Consider the following 21,292-nt stretch of genomic DNA (forward strand, 5'->3'; position numbering starts at 1 on the left):
CCTTTATAATTGAACCTTATAATTGAACCTTTTAACTATGCTAAAAAAATGGATACTTAAAAATTTTGATCCTATTACTTCGGGGAAAAGAACCATCCAATCTCTTTTGGTTGCTTAAAAAGGGCACTAGAACTTGTGATATCCGTTTAAATGATCCCTCTCCCGATCTTCTAATACAATTGACTCGAAACAATCACCCATGGGAAAAAATATGAATAAATACGCATCTGTGATTTTGCTTCTTGCAAAAAAAATATAAAATTCCGCATTTTTTCTGATGCCAGCTTGAAATCTCAAAAGGGTTTTCTGATGCGCTGAATCTGGTGGTGCGATTTTCATTAAGATTCCTTTACCTTAAATCCTTATTTAGAAACGGATTTATGTATTTGTTTGTTTTCCCCAAGTGATAGTATCAAACCCCTGTCATAGAATATTGAAAGAGGGCTCATTTAATGGAAATTTAAGTTTTGCTACCATTTCTTAGGAATGAAACAGGGTATGTCGCAGAAAAGTGCCAGATTTCTGCCGTTTTGTACGGGAAAACAAAAGTATTGGCTCGAACACGACCAAATGCTATCGAGCAAAAATTCTGAGATAAACGGTCACAGTATAATGCAATTATTGGTAAACTTACATGTAGACTCTTGTTTTGGGCTGTGCCACAAAACAAAATTTTAAAGTTCTGCGATTTTCAGCTGGAAAAGAGATTTCTTTAGGACATGGGGACCCCATTTTTTTCTTTTTAAGAAAATTTCCAAGGTAGTCCCATGCGAGGATTGTGCGACGGATAAGAATAAATTCTTGACGTCCTGATTTCAGGCTATAAAAAAAAATAATAAAAGCTTTTAATAGTTTTTGTAAGGCTGTTGTTCCAGGAAGATTTATCCAATGTGTAGCACTGGACGGTAGGTGGATGCAAAATATGATTATCAATGACCTATAATAGAACATTAAAAACACAGCCTCAGACTTATTAGTACAAGGCTCGATTAAATATTATGTTCTTAAACCTCCGAAATAAACTTTCGATTTTGATAAACCATAGTTCTTTGGAAAATATGAAGCACTATTGCCATCTATTTTTAGAGACATGCATAAACGTTGATCATTCGAATATTAGCAAGTTTATGAACTAACCTTACAACATATTTCTATCATGATGCTAAGAAAGCAGATGTGTCAATGCGGTCTTGCTTTTTTACGTAAAAAGCGAATATCAACTAGCTCACCAGTATTTTTTGAGCCCAATCCAACAAATCCTGATGTCAAGCAATCAACAGGATATCAATTTAGAAGTGGAGAGCAAAAAAGCGGTAAAAAAGAGTAAGTTTTAATTTTAAGATTTTAGACACTATAATCTAAAGATTTTAAGATTTCAGAAATCTGAAAGCGAGGTTTATCTTGTAATTTTATGAAGAAATGACTCGTAAACTGATCGTGCGAGCAGTTTCATGTCTGAATCTCTAGCAGATCAAGAGCAAAATCTTGGGTAAGGGGGCAACTGGACCAAGGGTACCAGTGTGACTCGAGGTGATAACCAAATTAAAAAAATTATTTTAAAAAAGATTAAAAAAAGAAGAAAAAAGAACAGAATAAGGGCACAAGAAATATCTTGGGGTAAGGGTTACCCCCCTCCCCCCAACCCCATGGATCTGTTTCTGGCCTAAATTGCTTTTAACTTTTTCATTCATCTAATTTCAACCAAATTAGCCATATAGTTAAAAATAATAGACAGATTTATCACACGAAAGCCCTATTGGGCCATTCGCTCTTTAATTAGTCACAAAACTAAAATTAAGAATTTTTGAGTAGAGAGTAGACAGGGGCAGTTCAAAAAAATAACTCCTTAACATAAATTAATGTTGTAAGTTGCCTTGTCATATCCCCATCATTGAAGCCTAGACACCATACCCAAAATCGACAGGCTCAAGACAGAGAATAAAACATCAGCCAAAAAAGAAAAAAAGAAAACACATTCTGAAGATGAAGATCTAGCAAGCAACCCCCCAATATTACAGGATCTGGTCCAAATTTAAAATTAGAGCTTTAAAGCACAAGATCCTTCTAAATATCAAATTTCTTTAAGATCTGGTCACCCTTCCATAAGTTACAAATAACTCAATTTCCGAAATTACCCCCCCCCCTCCCAACTCCACCACAGAGAGCAGATCCGGTCTGGTTATGTCAGTCACGTATCTTAGGCAGGTTTTTATTCTTCCCATCCAGTTTCATCCTGATCTCACCACTTTAAGTATTTTCTAAGATTTCCGGTCCCCCCAACTGCCCCCCCAATCACGCTGGATCCGGTTGATATTTAAAATAAGAGACCTGAGTTACGAGGTCCTTCTAAATATGAAGTTTCATGAAGATCCGATCACTCGTTCTTAAGTTAAAGATACGTCATTTTTTCTAATTTTTCAGAATTAACTCCCCCCCCCCTAAAAGAGCGGATCCGTTCCAATTATGTAAATCACGTATCTAAGACTTCTGCTTATTTTTCACACCAAGTTTCATCCCGATCCCTCCAATCTAAGCGTTTTCCATGATTTTAGGTTCCCCCACCCCCAAACTCCCCCCAATGTCACCAGATCCGGTCAGGATTTAAAATAAGAGCTTTGAGACACGATGTCCTTCTAAATATCAAATTTCATTGAGATCCGATCACCCGTATGTGGTTAAAAATACCTCATTTTTTCTAATTTTTCAGAATTAGCCCCCACCCCCAACTACCCCAAAGAGAGCGGATCCGTTCTTGTTATGTCAAGTATGTATCTAGGACTTGTTCTCATTTTCCCCACCAAGTTTCATCCCGATCCCTTCACTCTAAGTGTTTTCCAAGTTTTAGGTTTCCCCCTCCCAACTCCCTCCCCCAATGTCACCAGATCCGGTCGGGATTTAAAGTAAGAGCTCTGAGACACGATATCCTTCTAAATATCAAATTTCATTGAGATCCGATCACCCGTTCGTAAGCTAAAAATACCTCATTTTTTCTAATTTTTCAGAATTACCCCCACCCCCAACTACCCCAAAGAGAGCGGATCCGTTCCGGTTATAGCAATCATGTATCTAGGACTTGTGCTTATTTTCCCAACCATGTTTCATCCCGATCCCTCCACTCTAAGTGTTTTCCAAGTTTTAGGTTTCTCCTCCCAACTCCCCCCCCCAAATGTCACCAGATCCGGTCGGGATTTAAAGTAAGAGCTCTGAGAAACGATGTCCTTCTAAATATCAAATTTCATATAGATCCGATCGCCCGTTCGTAAGTTAAAAATACCACAGTTTTTATAATTTTCCAGAATTACCCACCCCCCCTAACTACTTCAAAGATAGTGGATCCGTTCCGGTTATTTCAATCATGTATCTAGGACTTGTGCTTATTCTTCCCACTAAGTTTCATCCCGATCCCTCCAATCTAAGCGTTTTCCAAGATTTTAGGTTTCCCCCTCCCAACTCCCCCCAATGTCACCAGATCCGGTGGGAATTTAAAAAAACAGCTTTGAGTTACGATGTCCTTCCAAACATCAAATTTCATTAAGATCTAATCAACCGTTTGTAAGTTAAAAATACCTCAATTTTTCTATTTTTCCGAATTAACGGGCCCCCCCACTCCCTCCCAGACGGTCAAATCGGGAAAAAAACTATTTCTAATTTAATCTGGTCCGGTCCCTGATACGCCTGCCAAATTTCATCGTCCTAGCTTACCTGGAAGTGCCTAAAGTAGCAAAACCGGGACCGACAGACCGAAAGACCAACAGACCGACAGAATTTGCGATTGCTATATGTCACTTGGTTAATACCAAGTGCCATAAAAAGAACGGAATAAGTGTGCCAGAAGTGTTTTAGGAGGAGGGTCGTCCCCTCCGACCTCATGTATCTGTTCCTGGTCTTAGTTACTTCTAATTCTTTCATTCATCTAATCTCAACCAAATTAGCTATATAGTTAAAATAAATAGATCGTAGATTTATTCACACGAAAGCCCTATTGGGTTATTCACTATTTAATTAGTCACGAAACTAATATTAAGGATTTTTTTTTAGAGTGGAGGGGGTTTATTATTAGTCAAAACCCACCTTTTGATTTCCGGGTATTTTTGGATATTTTACCAAAATATCAGGAAATATCCTTCGATCCCCTTGTACATTCAGCTACCAGTCTTCGTCTCTTATCCATTCTATTCTCATGTCCAGATTTTTTATTTTATTCATTTTGAACTTTTAGCTACAAGCCTAATTTTCAATATGTCATTGTGAATAGACAAATAGCTATAACTGCGTTACCACGCTTATGAAACGTGTTGAAGATACTCCTTTTATCTTCAACAGGTGTTTCCATTTTCGTCAAAGAGGGGAAAGTTCCATGTTCGTAGAAAAATCTTTGCAGCAATGAAAGATTTTTATTGCTTTATGCAGATATATACTGAACAAGCTGAATAAAAATAATTTTTGTTTGTTTTAAGTTTCAACTTTGCTCTTTACATTCATAGGAAAACTTTGCTTTTTGTTGTTAATTGGGCAAATCACCTATAAATAATTGATCAAATTGACAAGTATACTTAAAAAAGGAGTAAAAAAGAAGAAGAATAGAATGCGAATGAGGGCGCCAGAAAAATCTTGGGGGAGGGAAGGCTGAGGAAGGGTGGCTATTAAAAAACTGCTTTGAAATTGGGTTCTCCTCGCAAATCTTTTTTACGGATGCCTGTCGTGAATACTGGATGAGGAACAGCCATCAATTAATGAATAGAACATCAAAAAATTTATATATACAAGACAATGACAAATATACCCATCTAAATTACAGTAAAAAATGGTAAAATTTATACTTTTCTATGTAGTTTAGCTAGGAAGAAAGTGAATTCATCACTAATGCATCTTCTATGCTGTCTCAAAATATTATAATTGCTTATTGGGGGAATTTTTTTTAGCCTTTCGTGGGGCCCTATAAGGTAAGTCATTATTTTGTCTATAGTCTTACCTAATTAGTTGAAAATTAAGTAAATGTAAAAATAGCTTTTAAATAAGCCCTTAAACAACTATCAAGCAAGTTTTAGAGTCCTGCTAGCAGCAGAGAACAAAAAATCAGAGCAAAAAAAGAACGAAGACACGTCAGAGCTAACCATGCAAAAATATGAGGTAAATGTTTAGTTTCGTTCCAAGTAAAACTATGCTGCTAAGCAGCATAGTTTTCAGTTAACAGCACTTAGAAATGCTAATTCTAGAAGCACAACCATTTCAGGTTGACCCTCCTCCTCCATGGCACAAGCTAAAAATGTATTAAGTGGGCTTGCTTAAGGGTAACATTACCTATAGAGCGAAGCGTACTAGTCCATGCGCCCCGTGGGCAGCAGGGCGAGGTCTGTATTCTATGTTCATTTAATAAACCTCGTTTGAAGTTTTATGACCTTGTTGAATAAATACAGAATACAGACCTTGCCCCGCTGCCCGCGGGGCTCATGGACTAATACGCTTCGCTCTATAGGTAATGTTACCTGTAAGCATGCCCACTTTACGCATTTTTAGTCTCGTTGGAGGGGGATTTTAGAAAGTTGAAAAATGGATTTGCTTGTCTAATAACGACAAAGAAACAATATACGATCATCAGAATCTTGCTATATGCAGTAATACGCACTTTAGAGCACTTGGAACAAAACTAAACATTTACCAAATATGATTTTCCTTGTTATTCAAGGTGGGGGGTCTAAGTTCCTTTTAAGGGTCTCCAATATTTTTGATTCCAATGTTGTACTTTGTTTAGCTGTAATCCTCTTCAAGGGGTTTTAGATTCTTTCTAAGAATCCCTTTGAATTTGTTTTCGAAATAACATTTTACTATTAAGAATAATTGAAATAATAATTGCCATTCTTGAATCAGCTACAAATGGGAATTGTTTCGTCAGGTACAAATGGCAATTGTTTTTTAGAAATATAATTTTAAAATTCTGGTGATTGTGGGCTGTTTTGAGCTCCTTAAGGGTTCAAAACAGTTCGCCCCAGAAGTTATTACATTTAGAAAAAAAATAAAAAATACATCAAAATTCAAGTGATGTTTTGACTTTCTTTCAGGCTAAATTATGTGAAAATGTAAATTTGCCAAAAAAGTTGCTTGTGGTCGCACTTTCCCCCGCAACCTTGATAATATCATAGTGTTTCTTAAGATGGCCCTCCCTTCTTGACCATTTATACCAGCAATCACATGAATTTAATCTTTTACGTAACACAGAAAAGATTTTGCTGCGATGAGACGGAAGTTATCACCCTGCTTCAATCGCATTACAGGCCTGTTCAACCTAGAAATAGGACAATATTAGAAAGAAATTTCAACTCCCAACCCATTCCACACCTCCTTTCATATCAAATAGTTCGTGGTAACGAACTTTAAGTAAGGAGCAACTTGGCTCAATAGTCACCAAAACTTTAATTTTGATACCAATAGATGCATCAAAAGAATGAGAATTTTATGGTAATTTCAAATATACAAGTATTTACAAGTTTATATACATTAAAGGCTACGATCCTGAAAAAAATGCCTTATTTTCGAAAAAGGGAGAAACTTCCCCTAAAAGTCATTGAACCTTAATGAAAATCAACCATCATATTCGGCATATCAGACAAATCTACTGTAGATGTTTCAAGCTCCTATCTGCAAAAAAGTGGAATTTTTTATTTTTTGCCAGAAGAATGATAACGGATGCGTTTTTATTTATTTTTTTTCCAGGAATAATCATATCGACCCAGTAGTCCCAGAATATCGATGGCTTATTGAAGGGCTCATTCGAACGGATACTAAAAGTTTTAGTGCCCCTTTAAGTGACCGAAAAAAATGAAGGGCAAATAGGCCCCCTCCCACACCCCCTTTTTCTCAAAATCGTCCGATTAAAATTTTGAGATGGCCATTTTGTTCAGCATAATGGAAAGGCCACATAACCATACCTTTGGACATATGTCATAAACCCCTGAAGCCCCCGGGGAAAGGTATTTAAGTTACAGAATTTACCCGTTGTTTACGTATAATATTTGTTATTGGGAAGTATGCCTACATTTTTTTGTGGGAGAGGGTGAATTTTCTGATGGTGGGATTTTCCAAAGGGATAATTTTCCACGAGGAGGGAAGTTTCCAGGGAGTAACTTTTTCAGGGAAAATTTTACACTGGGAGAATTTGCCAGAATTCCTCTACGAAATTACACTTCTGTCTTATTTTCTCTTTGCCGACTCAATTTTACGCGTTGAGATATTAACGGTAATTGTACAGGGTAAATTTTCACCAGGATTGAATTATTTAGAGAATAAATCCGTGGAGAGGGGGGGGGATTTTTCCGTCGAGGTGTAGCCAGATTTCCTGAGATTATTTTAAAAACGATCAGAAATTAAATAAAAAAACAAGTTTTTTCAACTAAAGTAAGGAGCAACATCAAAACTTAAAACGGACAGAAACTATTACGTATATGAGGGCGGTTGCTCTTCCACAACGCCTCGCTCTTTGCGCTAAGCAACATCAAAACTTAAAACGGACAGAAACTATTACGTATATGAGGGCGGTTGCTCTTCCACAACGCCTCGCTCTTTGCGCTAAAGTTTAAATTTTGTCCCAATTTTTTAAAAACGACTCCTGAAACACTATTTTGTTTAATTAGAACAATAAGAAGCTTTTTTTTAAAAGTAAAAACCACTTTCGCGTAAAAAGCAAGGTATTGAGGAAGTACAACCGCCCTCATATACGCAATGATTTCTGTTCGTTTTAAATTTTAATGTCGCTCCTCAGTTTAAGTTGAAAAAAATTGTTTTTATTATATAATTTATCTGAAGGCTTGTGAAGAGCTTGAAAATTTTTGTGTAAAATTGTACTTTTAGAGGCTTCCGGCATACTTCTCCTCCCTAAGCACAAAGATCACTCTAACAGCTTGTGTTTAAATATGTAAGACTGTGCAAAGTTTAATTGAGCTTCAAATGAATCAACTTAGTTAAATGAAGCTCCAAAATGAGTTTCTAAATTAGCTGTTTAATTTGTATGAACTAGGACTTGTCGATCATTCTAAATCTATTGGCTATTTTAGAATATTGAGTTGTGAGCAATTTCTCTCTTTTGTGGCAAAATTGCTGTTTTTGTGCCATAAAATAGTAGAAAGCATTACTTTTTGCTACTTAAAAAGGGCAGTAGAACTTCTGATTTTTATTCGAACAAGTCTAACCCTGATTTTCTAGGACCATCTATTGGATACAATCACACCCGAAAAAAAAAATAACACACATCCATAGTGAATTTGATCAGAAAAACGCCTATTTTTGAAGATAGAGGCTTGCAATTTTTTCATAGTTTACTACTACTACTACTACTAACAGCTCACCACAGCACCGAGCCAGCTGAGGCCAACACAGCTACGCAAGCTCCTCCTCCATCCCAATCCATTCAAAGCCTCCCTTTTACACCCTCCAAGGAAGTTCCCATTTCCTTTAAATCTTTATTTATGACTTCCTTCCATCCCAGACAAGGGCGACCCGTTTTCCATTTACCCCTTCACGGTTGGCCGAAAAGGACAATCTTCGGCAATCTGTCATCTTTCATCCGTACAACGTGCCCTAGCCATCTCAACTTTTCTTTCGTTATAGCCTTAGAAAGCCCGATTGAACCAGATTTTCCGTACAGCCTACTGTTTGAAATACGGTCAGTCAGCCGGGTACCCAGAACAATCCGTAGGCAATTTCTCTGGAAAACATCTAGCAAATCTTCATTCGCTTTTCAGAGCGGCCATGCTTCAGAGCCATATTTGAACACTGTCACCACTGTAGCTTCTAATCTTGGTTTGCAGACTTATCATCTTATTCTTCCAAACTTTTTCTAACTGTGAAAAAGCACCCTGAGCCTTGAATAATCTACTTTTAACGTTTTCAATGCTCCCACCGTCTTTACTAATAATACTACTAAGGTAAGCAAAACTGACTAATAATACTACTAAGGTAAGCGAAACTGCCCACCTGACCAATCTTTTCGTTACCCAACGTCACCTTTTCATCTTCATCACCTATATATATATATATATATATATATATATATATATATATATATATATATATATATATATATATATAATTTGCGTATATACATACATAAATAAATACACAGTTGCTCATGTAAAGGGAGTAGTTATTTGCAAGCAGGAGGGCTTAACCGTCTATAATCCACACTATCTTGTCATCTTGACACTGAAATCCCAGTGAATCAGCAAATCGATTTACATCATCCTCCACTTCTGACATTTTCATATATTCTTCGGCATAGTTATTTGTCTCTCGGAATATTTCTTCCGACAGATCTATTAGGTTACGAAAGATCCCATAATTTAAAGGTATGCAACGAGTTTGTCAACAGCATTATTGGGGTCTAAAAAGTACATTTGGCCATATGAAAGTGGTTCAAAATCACTTATGATGGATGTGCTGCCAAATTGATTTTGTGATGTATTTGTCCAGCTACTTTAAAGCTATAAAATTACGACTATTGATGGTTCGATCATTGCTTACGTTAAATGAAGCTTAAGAAAAACATGAGTTCAGTTGTAGATTCTTCTATGGAACTGTTTAGAGAGCGAGTGACGTCCTAAAAAAGGAAAACCAACTCATTTGGAAATTGTGGAGGTGGCGATTTGATTCGAAGATGCAAGCAGCAATCTCCAAATGATACCTTTGTTTGCTACTCCTTCCTCGGGAAAATGGAGGTCTCCAAAGTGAATGCATACTACGTTGAAGGGTCTCAATGACTTGTAATTAACACATGTGTAGTTCATGACATCTTTGTAGGTTTGTACTGGGTTCTATGCCATAGCTTGTCGGCGTCAAACATTGCGATGGCGCTGTTTTTTCCGATTTTTTTTCCCTTTATCCGAAAATTTCTTTGTTCTTCTCTTTGGTTTAGGAACCGTTGCAATTCTAGCTGTCTCTTATCTTTTAAGCCCATACGTCTTTGTTCTTCACTTTTGCTTCTGACTCGTTGTAATTGTCGCTGTTACACTTCTTCTAACCGTATATGCCTTCTTCATATATTTGTTTCTAACTGCATGTAATGTAAACTTCTTCTTGGTGTCTCGGCCTCAGGTTAAGTTCGACACAATTACCCTGGGAAAAATACAAGTTTTTCCATGAAGTTATGACCTTTTTAGATCCTTTTTGCGGCCAAAAATGTCTGTGTGCCAGTTTTAAGAGGAAAAACAACTACGTAGCCAGTTTTGAGGAAAAATAAACACATATATGAACAATTCTTGCTCGTTTCATTAATTAAACAGGCATATTATTCTAACTAAGATCTGTATCATTGGTAGTTGTCAATGCTTCCTGACACACAGTATTAAATGTTTGTCGTTCATTTTAAGGTTGTAGCAGAACTTTTAGGCTACGTTGTCATTTAATACGAGCAAATGCTACGTACATCATATCGTGATTAAAAAGGGTGCAAATTCGTGAGTTTGACCTTGCAAATTATGTAATGTCATCACAAGTAACAGTAAACAGTGAAAATAATATATATATATATATATATATATATATATATATATATATATATATATATATATATATATATATATATATATATATATATATATATATATATATATATATATATATATATATATATAATAATTTAATTTGTTACCCGCTTGTTTTGACAAATTAAGCGGAGTAAAAACATTAAGGAAAGAAAAACGAAATAACACAAACAATACAATTAATACAGTCTAATCAAAGGGTGGTAAGGGCCCAAGCGTTGAGAGGCCTCAGCACCTAATCTAGCATAGAGTTTTTTATAAACGAAAATAATATCAGTGGCACAAAACTTTCTGATAATCTTCTGATTTCTATAAGAACGCGGCAGATACAATAAATATTTACAATAACGAAAATACATAACTCGGGGGGGCTTGGGGGCGCGAAGCGCCCCCACCAACTAGGTGTTGGTATATATATATATATATATATATATATATATATATATATATATATATATATATATATATATATATATATATATATATATATATATATATATATATATATATATATATATATATATATATATATATATATATATATATATATATATATATATATATATATATATATATATATATATATATATGTGATATATATATATATATATATATATATACTACTACTACTAATAATAACTCACTGCAGCACCAAGCCGCCTGAGGCCAACACAGCTACGCACGCTCCTCCTCCAACCTAATCTATTTAAAGCCTCCCTCTTTACACCCTCCCAGGAAGTTCCCATTTCCTTTAAATCCTTATTTATGACATCCTCCCAACCCAGACAAGGACGACCTGTTTTCCGTGTAGCCCCAGACGGTTGGCCAAAAAGGACAATCTTCGGTAATCTGTCATCCTTCATCCGTAGAACGTGGCCTAGCCATCTCAACCTTTCTTTCATTATAGCCCCAGAAAGCGGGATTGAACCACACTTTTCGTACAACCTACTGTTTGAAATACGGTCAGTCAGCCGGGTACCCAGAACAATCCGTAGGCAATTTCTCTGGAAAACATCTAGTAAATTTTCATCTGCTTTTCGGAGTGTCCATGCTTCAGAGCCATATTTGACCACTGTCATCACTGTAGCTTCCAATATTCTAATCTTGGTTTGTAGGCTTATCTTTCTATTCTTCCAAACTTTTTTTAACTGTGAAAAAACACCCTGAGCTTTAGCTATTCTACTTTTAACATCTTCACTGCTCCCACCATCTTTACTAATAATACTACCAAGGTAACTGAAGCTCCCAACCTGATCAATCTTTTCGTTACCTAAGGTCACCTGTTCATCTTCACTTATTCCTAGCCTTAGTGACTTAGTCTTCTTAACATTAATTTTCAAGCCTATTTTAGCACCCTGAACTCGTAAAACCTCTAAAAATTCATTCATTTTGCTCACACTTTCATCTAATATGCTTAAATCATCAGCATAATCTAAGTCCAGGAGCGTTCTTCCTCCCCATTTGATTCCATGGTCTCCAATTGCCTTTCCTGTGCTCCTTAAGACGAAGTCCATCAAAATGATCCATATAAAGGGGGATAGAACACAACCCTGCTTAACTCCTGATTTAATACAAAACCAGTTGCTAACCTCATTTCCTACCTTAACCGCAGCAGTATTATTCTCGTACATAGCGCAAATCACTTTAATGTATTTTTCTGGTATACCATATAACGATAAGACCTTTGTTAACGCTGTTCTATCAACAGAATCGAAAGCTTGCTCATAATCGATAAAACTAAGGACCAAAGGTGTTTGACAACGAAGGGACTTCTCAATTATTAACCTAAGAGTGAAAACATGGTCGACACATCCTCTACCTTTTCTAAAACCGCATTGTTCTTCCCTTAAAACTTTGTCTACAGCATGTCTCAGTCTAAAAAGTATCATATTACTCAGTAATTTGCTACCTACAGAGACTAGACTAATGCCTCGATAATTACGACATTCACTCTTGTCACCTTTCTTATATATATATATATATATATATATATATATATATTGAAAAATATCCTTTTCCAGGAAAGAAGGAGATGAAAGTGCTTACAAAAAGATGGTTAGTACATTTAAGGAAGATTATGATCCCAATCACCCTATTAAATCTACCCTGAAGGGAACCGAAGATATCCTGACGGAAGCTACCAAGGCTGCAGATGAAGTCGTTTCAGGGGCATTTGAAACATTAAAAGGGAAAATAAGTCCCGAAGAATTGGCCCAAGAAAAAATTGGGAAAGCAGTGGAGAGTGCAATGAATAACACAGAACTAGGGGCTGAACAAGTAAGCCATATTATCATGTGTTAATGAACTCATGGTTCATTATTTTCACTTTATTTGCAAGATTTATTTAAAAAAAAAAGTTCTTTTTATGAAAGTAAAGTGTAAAATTGAAACTTAAAATGAACTGCCTTATGGTTTGTAAAACACATTTTTTAATGAATAATTTATGAGTAATTTCTTTATGAGTCATGGGCTGTCAAGTCTTTTACCGCCCATGGAATCAATGACTTTTGCAACACAATTTCAACTATTTTAAAAACTCGAGAAGGATTAGTTTTCAGTTAAAATCTAGTTTTTCAGGATTCTACAAATAAGGACAAATACTACCAGTCTGTTTGTATCGGTTTTTCATAGATATATTGCGTATAATCGCGGAAGCAGTAATTTTTGCTAGTTTCAAGTTTCCAACTTCACTCTTTACTTTCATCAGAAAAACTTTGTTTTTCTTAAATTAGATTGAGAATAGTTTTTAAAAATATTGACAATAAACCTTATAAGTTTTTTTTACAATTTAGGTAACTTTTTTACAAATATAGATTTAACTTCACATCTCTCCCAAAACTTTCCCTTAAAAACCTGGGACTTGTCACAAAAAGAGTCCATTGAGAATTATAATTTGCATCTTTAAGGAGTCTGAAGTAAAAATTCCAATATCTATGAAATTACTTAGAGTTTAATATGTGCAGTTAAATTGCCTACAAAACTGTGGTTTTACTATTTTTGCATCCTTGACTTAAACATTTTGGGAAAACTGATCATTGGAAGTAAGTCGGTACTTGAAATAAAATATATATATATATATATATATATATAAACTTCTATCCCAGATTCTAACTTCTATTAACAAAACCACAATTCAGAGCCGTTTCTATTATACCAAAGTATCTTGTGAATAGGTTTTCTTTATAGTATTTTGCTTTTCAAATAATGGACTTAATACATCCTAGTCATTTAAAATAAGCAAACCTTGACCAGAACAAACATAATTTACCTTTTACTGAAAGAAAAAAAAACAAAAACGAATGACAATGGATTGTCAGTTTAATTGAAATATACTGATATTTATTCCTGGAAGTTTTGATAATTTTTATTGATGAAAGTAAAAAAGCGAAACGATTCTAAACGTGTATTGTTTTCAGTGAAGTGCAAATTATGTTCTGGTCTTGAGAAGGCATGGGGGCTATCAGCCGTATTAATGTTACTTTTTGCTCGTTTACAGTTTGACTCGGCTCTTTATTGTGTCTTTATTTTTGTTCGTTTTGAGTTTCATTTATTTATTAATGATGATTTTTGGTAGTTTTATGCTTGGAAAACATTTTGACTTTATTTTCGCTCATTTTTTGCTTAATGGAGCTCTTTACTTTTCTTTGGAAAATTTGTATTGTGGAAAAAGTTTTCCCGACTAATTTCTGTTCGTTTTTTATTGACATAGTCTTTTTCATGGAAAAAAAATAATATTCTATATATTTTTGTTTTTTTTTCTGTAAGAATCCGTATATTGGGTTGCTATTTACATGGTCGAAAACTTTTTCAAAAATTTTTAATCCTGACACAAACAGTATCTTTTGATTTAATCTTATAACTCCTGAAGTTTACCTGAAATATAAAACAATATCATTCGCAAAAGATTCTATCTATGTTGTTTGACAACCTGGATGCACTTACACTCATTTTATTTATTTAAATTATAAGAGAAGTAGTAATAGTATTAGCCCCAAAAGTTTCAACTTAATACTCCGAGTCGTTCTCGATGTATTGCTGAGGCATCTTCTTAGCAACCATAAACAAAATTCTTTTTGATATAGTTTAAAGCAACATTAAGTGTTAAAGTATAATGGGCCAATTGCACGATTGTGGGGGGGGAAACATACCCAGTATCCCTAGACTTAGCTGCTGGACCTTTCTACTATGCTGAACAAAATGGCTGACTCAAAATTTGGCTGACTCAAAAAATGGCTGACTCAATCTTAAAAAGGACACTAGAACTTCTGATTACCAATCCAATGAGCCCCACTCCGAAGTTTTTACGATCACATTTTCTATATAAACCTTATATGACCCCAGGAGATAACTTGCATCCCTTGCCCTGAGGGCTTTGGGGGTGGGGGTTGTCATCCTCAAAGACATAATTTCTGGGCCTTTCAATTGTGTTGAACAAAATGCCTATCTCAAAATTACGATCGGATGTGTTTCGGAAAATAATAGGCGTCAGAGGGGAGTTAGTTACCCTCCAAACACTTTTGACTATTAACAAGGGCACTAGCCCTTTCAGTTTCCAATCGAATGAGCCCTTTTTATGGTACTTGGTATTAACCAAGTGGCGTATAGCGATCGCAAATTCTGTTGGTCTGTCTGTCCCGGTTTTGCTAGGTTAGGCACTTCTAGATAAGCTAGGACGATGAATTTGGCAGGCGTATCAGGGACCAGACCAGATTAAATTAGATATAGTTGTTTCCCCGATTCGACCATCTGGAGAGGAGTGGGGGGACGGTTGATTTGGAAAAATTAGAAAAAATGAGGTATTTTTAACTTACGAACGGGAGATCGGATCTTAATGAAATTTGATATTTAGATGGATATCGTGCCTCAGAGCTCTTATTTTAAATCCCGACCCAATCCGCTGACATTGGGGGAGTTGGAGGGGAAGCCTAGGGATCGGATCCACTAGGAGTGGAGGGATCGGGATGAAACTTGGTGGAAAAATTAAGCACAGGTCCTAGATACGTAATTGACATAACCGGAACGGGTCGGCTCTCTTTGAGGGAGTTGGATGGAGGGTTAATTCTGGAAAATTAGAAAAAAATGAGGCATTATTAGCTTACGAAGGAGTGATCGGATCTGAATGAAATTTCATATTTAGAAGGACCTCATAACTCAAATCTCTTATTTTAAATCCCGACCGGATCCAGGGTCATTGGGGGAGGGGACCGAAAATCTTGGAAAAGGCTTCGAGTGGAAAGATCAGGATGAAACTTCGAGGGAAGAATAAAAAGTTCAAGATACGTGACTGACATAATCGTACCAGATCCGCTCTCTTTGGGCCATTAGGGGGGGGGGGTAATTTGGAAAAATTAGAAAAAATGAGGTATTTGTAACTTACGAACGGGCAATCAGATCTTAACGAAATCTGATATTTAAAAGGATCTTGGGCTTCAGAGCTCTCATTTTAAATCCCGACCAGATCTGCTGACATTGGGGGTGGATTGAGGGGGAACCGGAAATCTTAGAAAACGTGAAAATTGAGGTAACTTTATCTTACGAATAGGAGATCGGATCTGAATGAAACTTGATATTTAGAAAGATCTTATGTCTCAGATGCTCCATTTTAAAGTAGAATTGGAACCGGGGGCATAGGTGGTTGGAGGGGGGAAACAGAAATTTTGGAAAACGTTTAGAGTAGAGAGATCGGGATGAAACTTGATGGGAAGAATATGTACAAGTTATAGATACGCGATTGAAATAATTGGAATGGATCTGTTTACTTTGGAGGAGCTGGGGGTGTTGATTTGAAAAAATTTAAAAAAATTAGGAATTTTTAACTTAAAAACGGGTGACTGGATCTTAATGAAATTTAATATTTAGGAGGAACTCATGTCTCAGAGCTCTTATTTCAAATCCCAACCAGATCTGTTGACATTGGGAGAGCTGGATGAGGAAACCGGAAATCTTGGAAAACGCTTTGAGTGGAGAAATCGGGATGAAACTTGGTGGGTAGAATAAGCAAATGTCGTAGATACGTTATTGACGTAATCGCACTGGATCCACTCTCTTTGGGCAAGTTAGGGGGTGGGGTTCAGTTCTTTGGCGAGTTTGGTGCTTCTGGACGTGCTAGGACGATGGAAATTGGTAGGCGTGTCTGGGAGCTGCACGAATTGACTTGATAAAGTCGTTTTCCCCGATTAGACCATCTGGGGGGCTGAGGGAGGAAACAGAAATCTTAGAAACTAGAAATCTTGAAAAATGCTTAGAGTGGAGAGATCGGGATGAAACTTGAAGGGAAGAATAAACACAAGTTCTAGATATGTGATTGACATAATTGGAAGGGATCCAGTCTCTTTGGGGGAGTTGAGGGGGGGTAATTCGGAAACATTGAGGTATTTTTAATTTAATAACGGGTGACCAGATCTTAATTGAATTTGATATTTAGTAGTTACTCATGTCTCGGAGCTCTTATTTTAAATCCCGACCAAATCTGGTGACATTGGGAGGAGTTGGAGGGGGAAACTGGAAATCTTGGAAAACACTTAGAGTGGAGAGATCGGGATGAAACTTGGTGGGTAGAATAAGCGAATGTCGTAGATACGTGATTGACGAAACCGGACTGAATCCGCTCTCATTGGGAGAGTTAGGGGGGTCCAGTGCTTTGGCGAGTTTGGTGCTTCCGGATGTGCTAGGACGATGAAAATTTTTAGGCGTATCAGGAACCTGCACAAATTAACTTGTCAAAGTTGTTTTCCCCGATTCGACCATCTGGGGGGCCAAAAGCAGAGGAAAAACTAGAAAAAATGAGGTATTTTTAACTTACGAGTCGGTGATTGGATCTTAATGAATTTTAATATTTAGAAGGACCTTGTGTCTCAGAGCTCTTATTTTAAATCCCGCCGGCTTTAAGCCTCTGATTTTCCTTTTAAATCAATCTATTGATTCTAAGAATTTTGCTAGAGCTCATGCCATATCATGCGAGCTTTTCATCACTTTCAATTTTAATAAGGGAACTAGAACTTCTGATCACCAATCCAATGAGCCCTCCAAAGTTTTTATGATCATCCTTTCTGTATAACTTATATACCCCCAGGGCATAGCTTACAACCCTTACCCTGAGGGCTGTAGGGGGTTTTCATCCTCAAAGATATAAATTCCACACCTTTCAATTACATTGAACAAAATGGCTATCTCAAAATTTGGATTGGATGTGGTTGTCATCCTCAAAGACATAATTTCCGGACCTTTCAATTATGTTGAACAAAATGGCTGTTTAAAAATTTTGGTTAGATGTTTTTGGAGAAGTGGTGCGCTTGGGAGAGGGTTTTGTTGCCCTCCAGCCACTTTGATTATTAAAGAGGGCACTATCCCATTCAGTTTCGAATCGAATAGGCCTTTTTCGAAGTTTCTACGACAACAAATAGCAATCTCAAAATATCTCTCAGATGCATTTCGGGAAAGTACGGGGTGTAGGGGGGGGGATATCCAATCACTTTTGACTATTATAAAGGGCACTATCCCTTCAAATTTTAAATCGAATGAGCCCTTTTCGAAGTTTCTACGACAAGTCCTTCGATACGAAGCACCCTGGTCTAAAAAAAAAAAAAAAAAAAAAACATTGTGCCCACAACGCTCTTTTATTAGGCAGCGCTATTGCGCTGCCTATGATATGACATGCATTTGTGTCGGAATAAAATTATTGAAAAACAATCTAGAATGCAATTTTGTTTGCAATATCGCAATTTATAATGGTGTTAACAAGTTGACTTAATAGTAAGTGATTAAATATATAAAGAGGCTTTAAAGTGAGCCCTTTAACAACTCTCTAGTATGTTGCAGTAGCCTTCTAGTTTTGTGTCACTATACAGTTAATAAATAATATTAAGTGGGCTGGGAGGGAGAAATCAAGAATAGGGGAATTATAAATCTCAGAACTTGTGTTATAAGCCGTAACTATTATGATAGTAACCTTTTAATTCTTCCCAGTCTTTCCATTCCAGAAATGATACCGAAAGCGCGATTTTTGGTGCTATATGGCACATTATGAAAGCTTTATCAAGTCCGCTGTACGTATTGGCTTAGAGTTTTCGATAAATGGTATTACAATAGTTTATTTTTTGTTTTGATCTGACGCTTATGTCGAGGGGTTTTAGGCTCTTCCAAATTCCTGTAAATTTGTTTTCAAAATATATTTTATTATTAAGATTAATCGATATAATAGATAAAACTCCGGAACTAAATGCAAATGGCAATTTTTCCCCAATAGAAATTAAAAAAATGGAATTTAAAAATTTTGGCTAAAATAAGTCGAACTTTCACCAAGTTTCAGCTATAGCCGCAGCCATGATTTCAAAATGCTTTGAAATGTGCTGATTCTAAATATAAACTATTCATTAAGATTTAAATATTTTAGGATTATTACTTTTTTGGAGTAAAAACATTTTTTGACGTTAACCCAGGATTATACTATCCCCTCTCCCCAAATGACTGCATCAATACAACGTCAGTAAGCTCTATTTCATAATTCAATTTGATTATGATTACTTTGCGAATGAGAATTGAAATAATTTTACACATATTTTCAACTTTATATTGAACATTAGCACATTTCCTGAACTGCTACATTTCGTGTCCCCAGAGAATTTAGGATGAAGCGTATTGGGATGTAGCATATTAGAACCCACAGAGAAATGGATTTTCGTTTTAACGTCTGACTAATGATTTTTGTATTGTCCATGTCTGTTGCTGCTAGCCATCAGTTTCCCAAAAATGAGTAACCCTAGACCAAGTCAAAACCCGCATTAGAAATTCTAATTGACGTTGAGAAAGATACCTGTCAAGGCGATGTTTCCTCTCCCCTACTTTTCAATGATGGGATTCCTAATTCTATCATATATTCATATTCTTCCATCATTGCGGGTCTAAACCTGTCGTTAGTTTATTATGCTGATGAGATCTTGAACTCAAACCATAGTACCCAGTCTATAAGTGAGATCTTCACCTAGATACAGTAAGTCTAAGAGTGAGATCTTCACCTAGATACGATTCAAATGCAGAAAATCTGTTAACGAATTTAAAGTTGAAAACTCGAAGTCATATTTACCAACCAGATGTAAGAGAGTTCAGAGAATATTTCTCTTTGGGATATGAAATCAAGCCAGTTGATATCGTCGCTTATCTCGACATTCCCTTTGGATCCGCAATAAATGTTTCTTGGTTTTCATTGGCTCATTAAATCCTATTGACAAACTTTGGTAGCTCATCTTATGTCAAGTTAACATTTTTCATCGCAACTTTTCTTTTAAAATACTTTATGTTTCAACCAACGATTCCTTTTGAAAATTTTCAACTTGACAGTTTACCAAATTGTTTGTTATTACGAATTAACCGTATTGCATATCAGCTAAGTCAAAACTTCAACTTTTCTGTTTTGCCAAACATTCCATTTTTCCTGAATGGCCCCTAATTCTTATCTCATGTGAGAAAGTATTACTTTTATTTTGTAGAAGAGCAAGCATGCGTACACAATGCTTGATATAAAATTCAATTTATAAGCGTGCTGATCTGGAAATTGAGATCTACTTCTAATCACTAACGATCAATCAGTTTTTTTAAGTAGACCTGATTGGCCGAAAGTGACGGTGCCTGGACATTGACACCTGACAAAGCACGCATGAAAATAAGGATGGAGCTAAGCAGTCCTTAACATCGAGTACTGATCCACCAATTTTTTCTGTTGTTATCCTTTTTGTTTGTATTAATCGCTGTCTTTTTTAGTATTTTTGCCATTTGAGTTAATTGTATTTGATAAGTGGGCTCATTATATTGGTGTTTACTGTAGTAATGTACTTATTCTCTTACTGTCATTGTGTTAGTATTACTGTTTGTGTAAATGTTGTGATTCAAATTATGTCCATAACAATTCTTGCATCTTGTTCAATCCGTAGTTCAGTATACCCAACTTTTTAGCGGTACTTGCGGCTTTGAACTTCTGATAGCTAAGCAAAACCACATTTTTATTTCAATTTCAGATAAAAAATTTGCATCCAAAGCTACCTCGCGATCCCAAGAATCCAGATAGCATCGTGATTGAATCTAGAACAGAAACTGTGGATCAGGTAAGATCCATTTTATTAATCCGAGTTATTTATTAATCTGAGGGTCATGCAAATGAGTATATAATGAATCTTTGCGAAACTTCTTTATTAAAACAACATCAGCTACCTATTATTTAAAACTTTCAACGTGTCTCTAATAGCCTTCACCAGGAAAGACAAAAAAAAAGCAAAACATGTCAACAATTTTACAAAAACTCACTTAGCTTCGAAGTGGGAAAAAAATAGCCGTATCTCAACCAATTGAGTTGAGCTTAAGTGGGCTAAAAAAAAATGGGAAAACAGCAATGAAATAGATTTTTCTAAGACATATAACATCTTAAACAAGCAGCTTTCTTTAAAAAAAAATTCCCTTTTTCTGCATCAACTATTCTACATATAGAATTGAGGGATTTCAACCTTCCTCGAACCTTACTCTTTACCCTAAATTTTGACAAGCGCTATCCTGTGGAATTTAGAATGCAAAAAATACAGTTAGTTGTTAATTGCAAGTCCTATTGACCATTGCCCTTTCAAACATTTCAACGACAAATTTTAGCGTTTCAAGCAAACACAAGAGGGTTTTGAATAAAGAGTGATGGTCGAGGGGCGCAGTAGCCCTTCCCATATATATCATAATTTCGCTCATTTTAAGTTTTAGCACTATTCTTCATTTTTGTTTGAAAG

General features: G+C 35.9%; 1 protein-coding gene across 1 annotated transcript in view; it reads left to right on the forward strand.

Moving 5' to 3' along the window:
* The first annotated feature begins 1,108 nt into the window (after positions 1-1,108).
* Positions 1,109-21,292, forward strand: part of LOC136035328 (uncharacterized) — a 32,572-nt gene continuing 12,388 nt past the window's right edge. Inside the window, exons 1-3 of the mRNA XM_065717058.1 lie at positions 1,109-1,323; positions 12,554-12,809; positions 20,543-20,629. Coding sequence (XP_065573130.1) covers positions 1,157-1,323; positions 12,554-12,809; positions 20,543-20,629 — 510 coding nt within the window. The 5' untranslated portion in view covers positions 1,109-1,156. The remainder of the gene's footprint in view (positions 1,324-12,553; positions 12,810-20,542; positions 20,630-21,292) is intronic.

This window comes from Artemia franciscana, chromosome 14 (genome assembly GCF_032884065.1).
Source record: "Artemia franciscana chromosome 14, ASM3288406v1, whole genome shotgun sequence".
Taxonomy (NCBI): Eukaryota; Metazoa; Arthropoda; class Branchiopoda; order Anostraca; family Artemiidae; genus Artemia; species Artemia franciscana.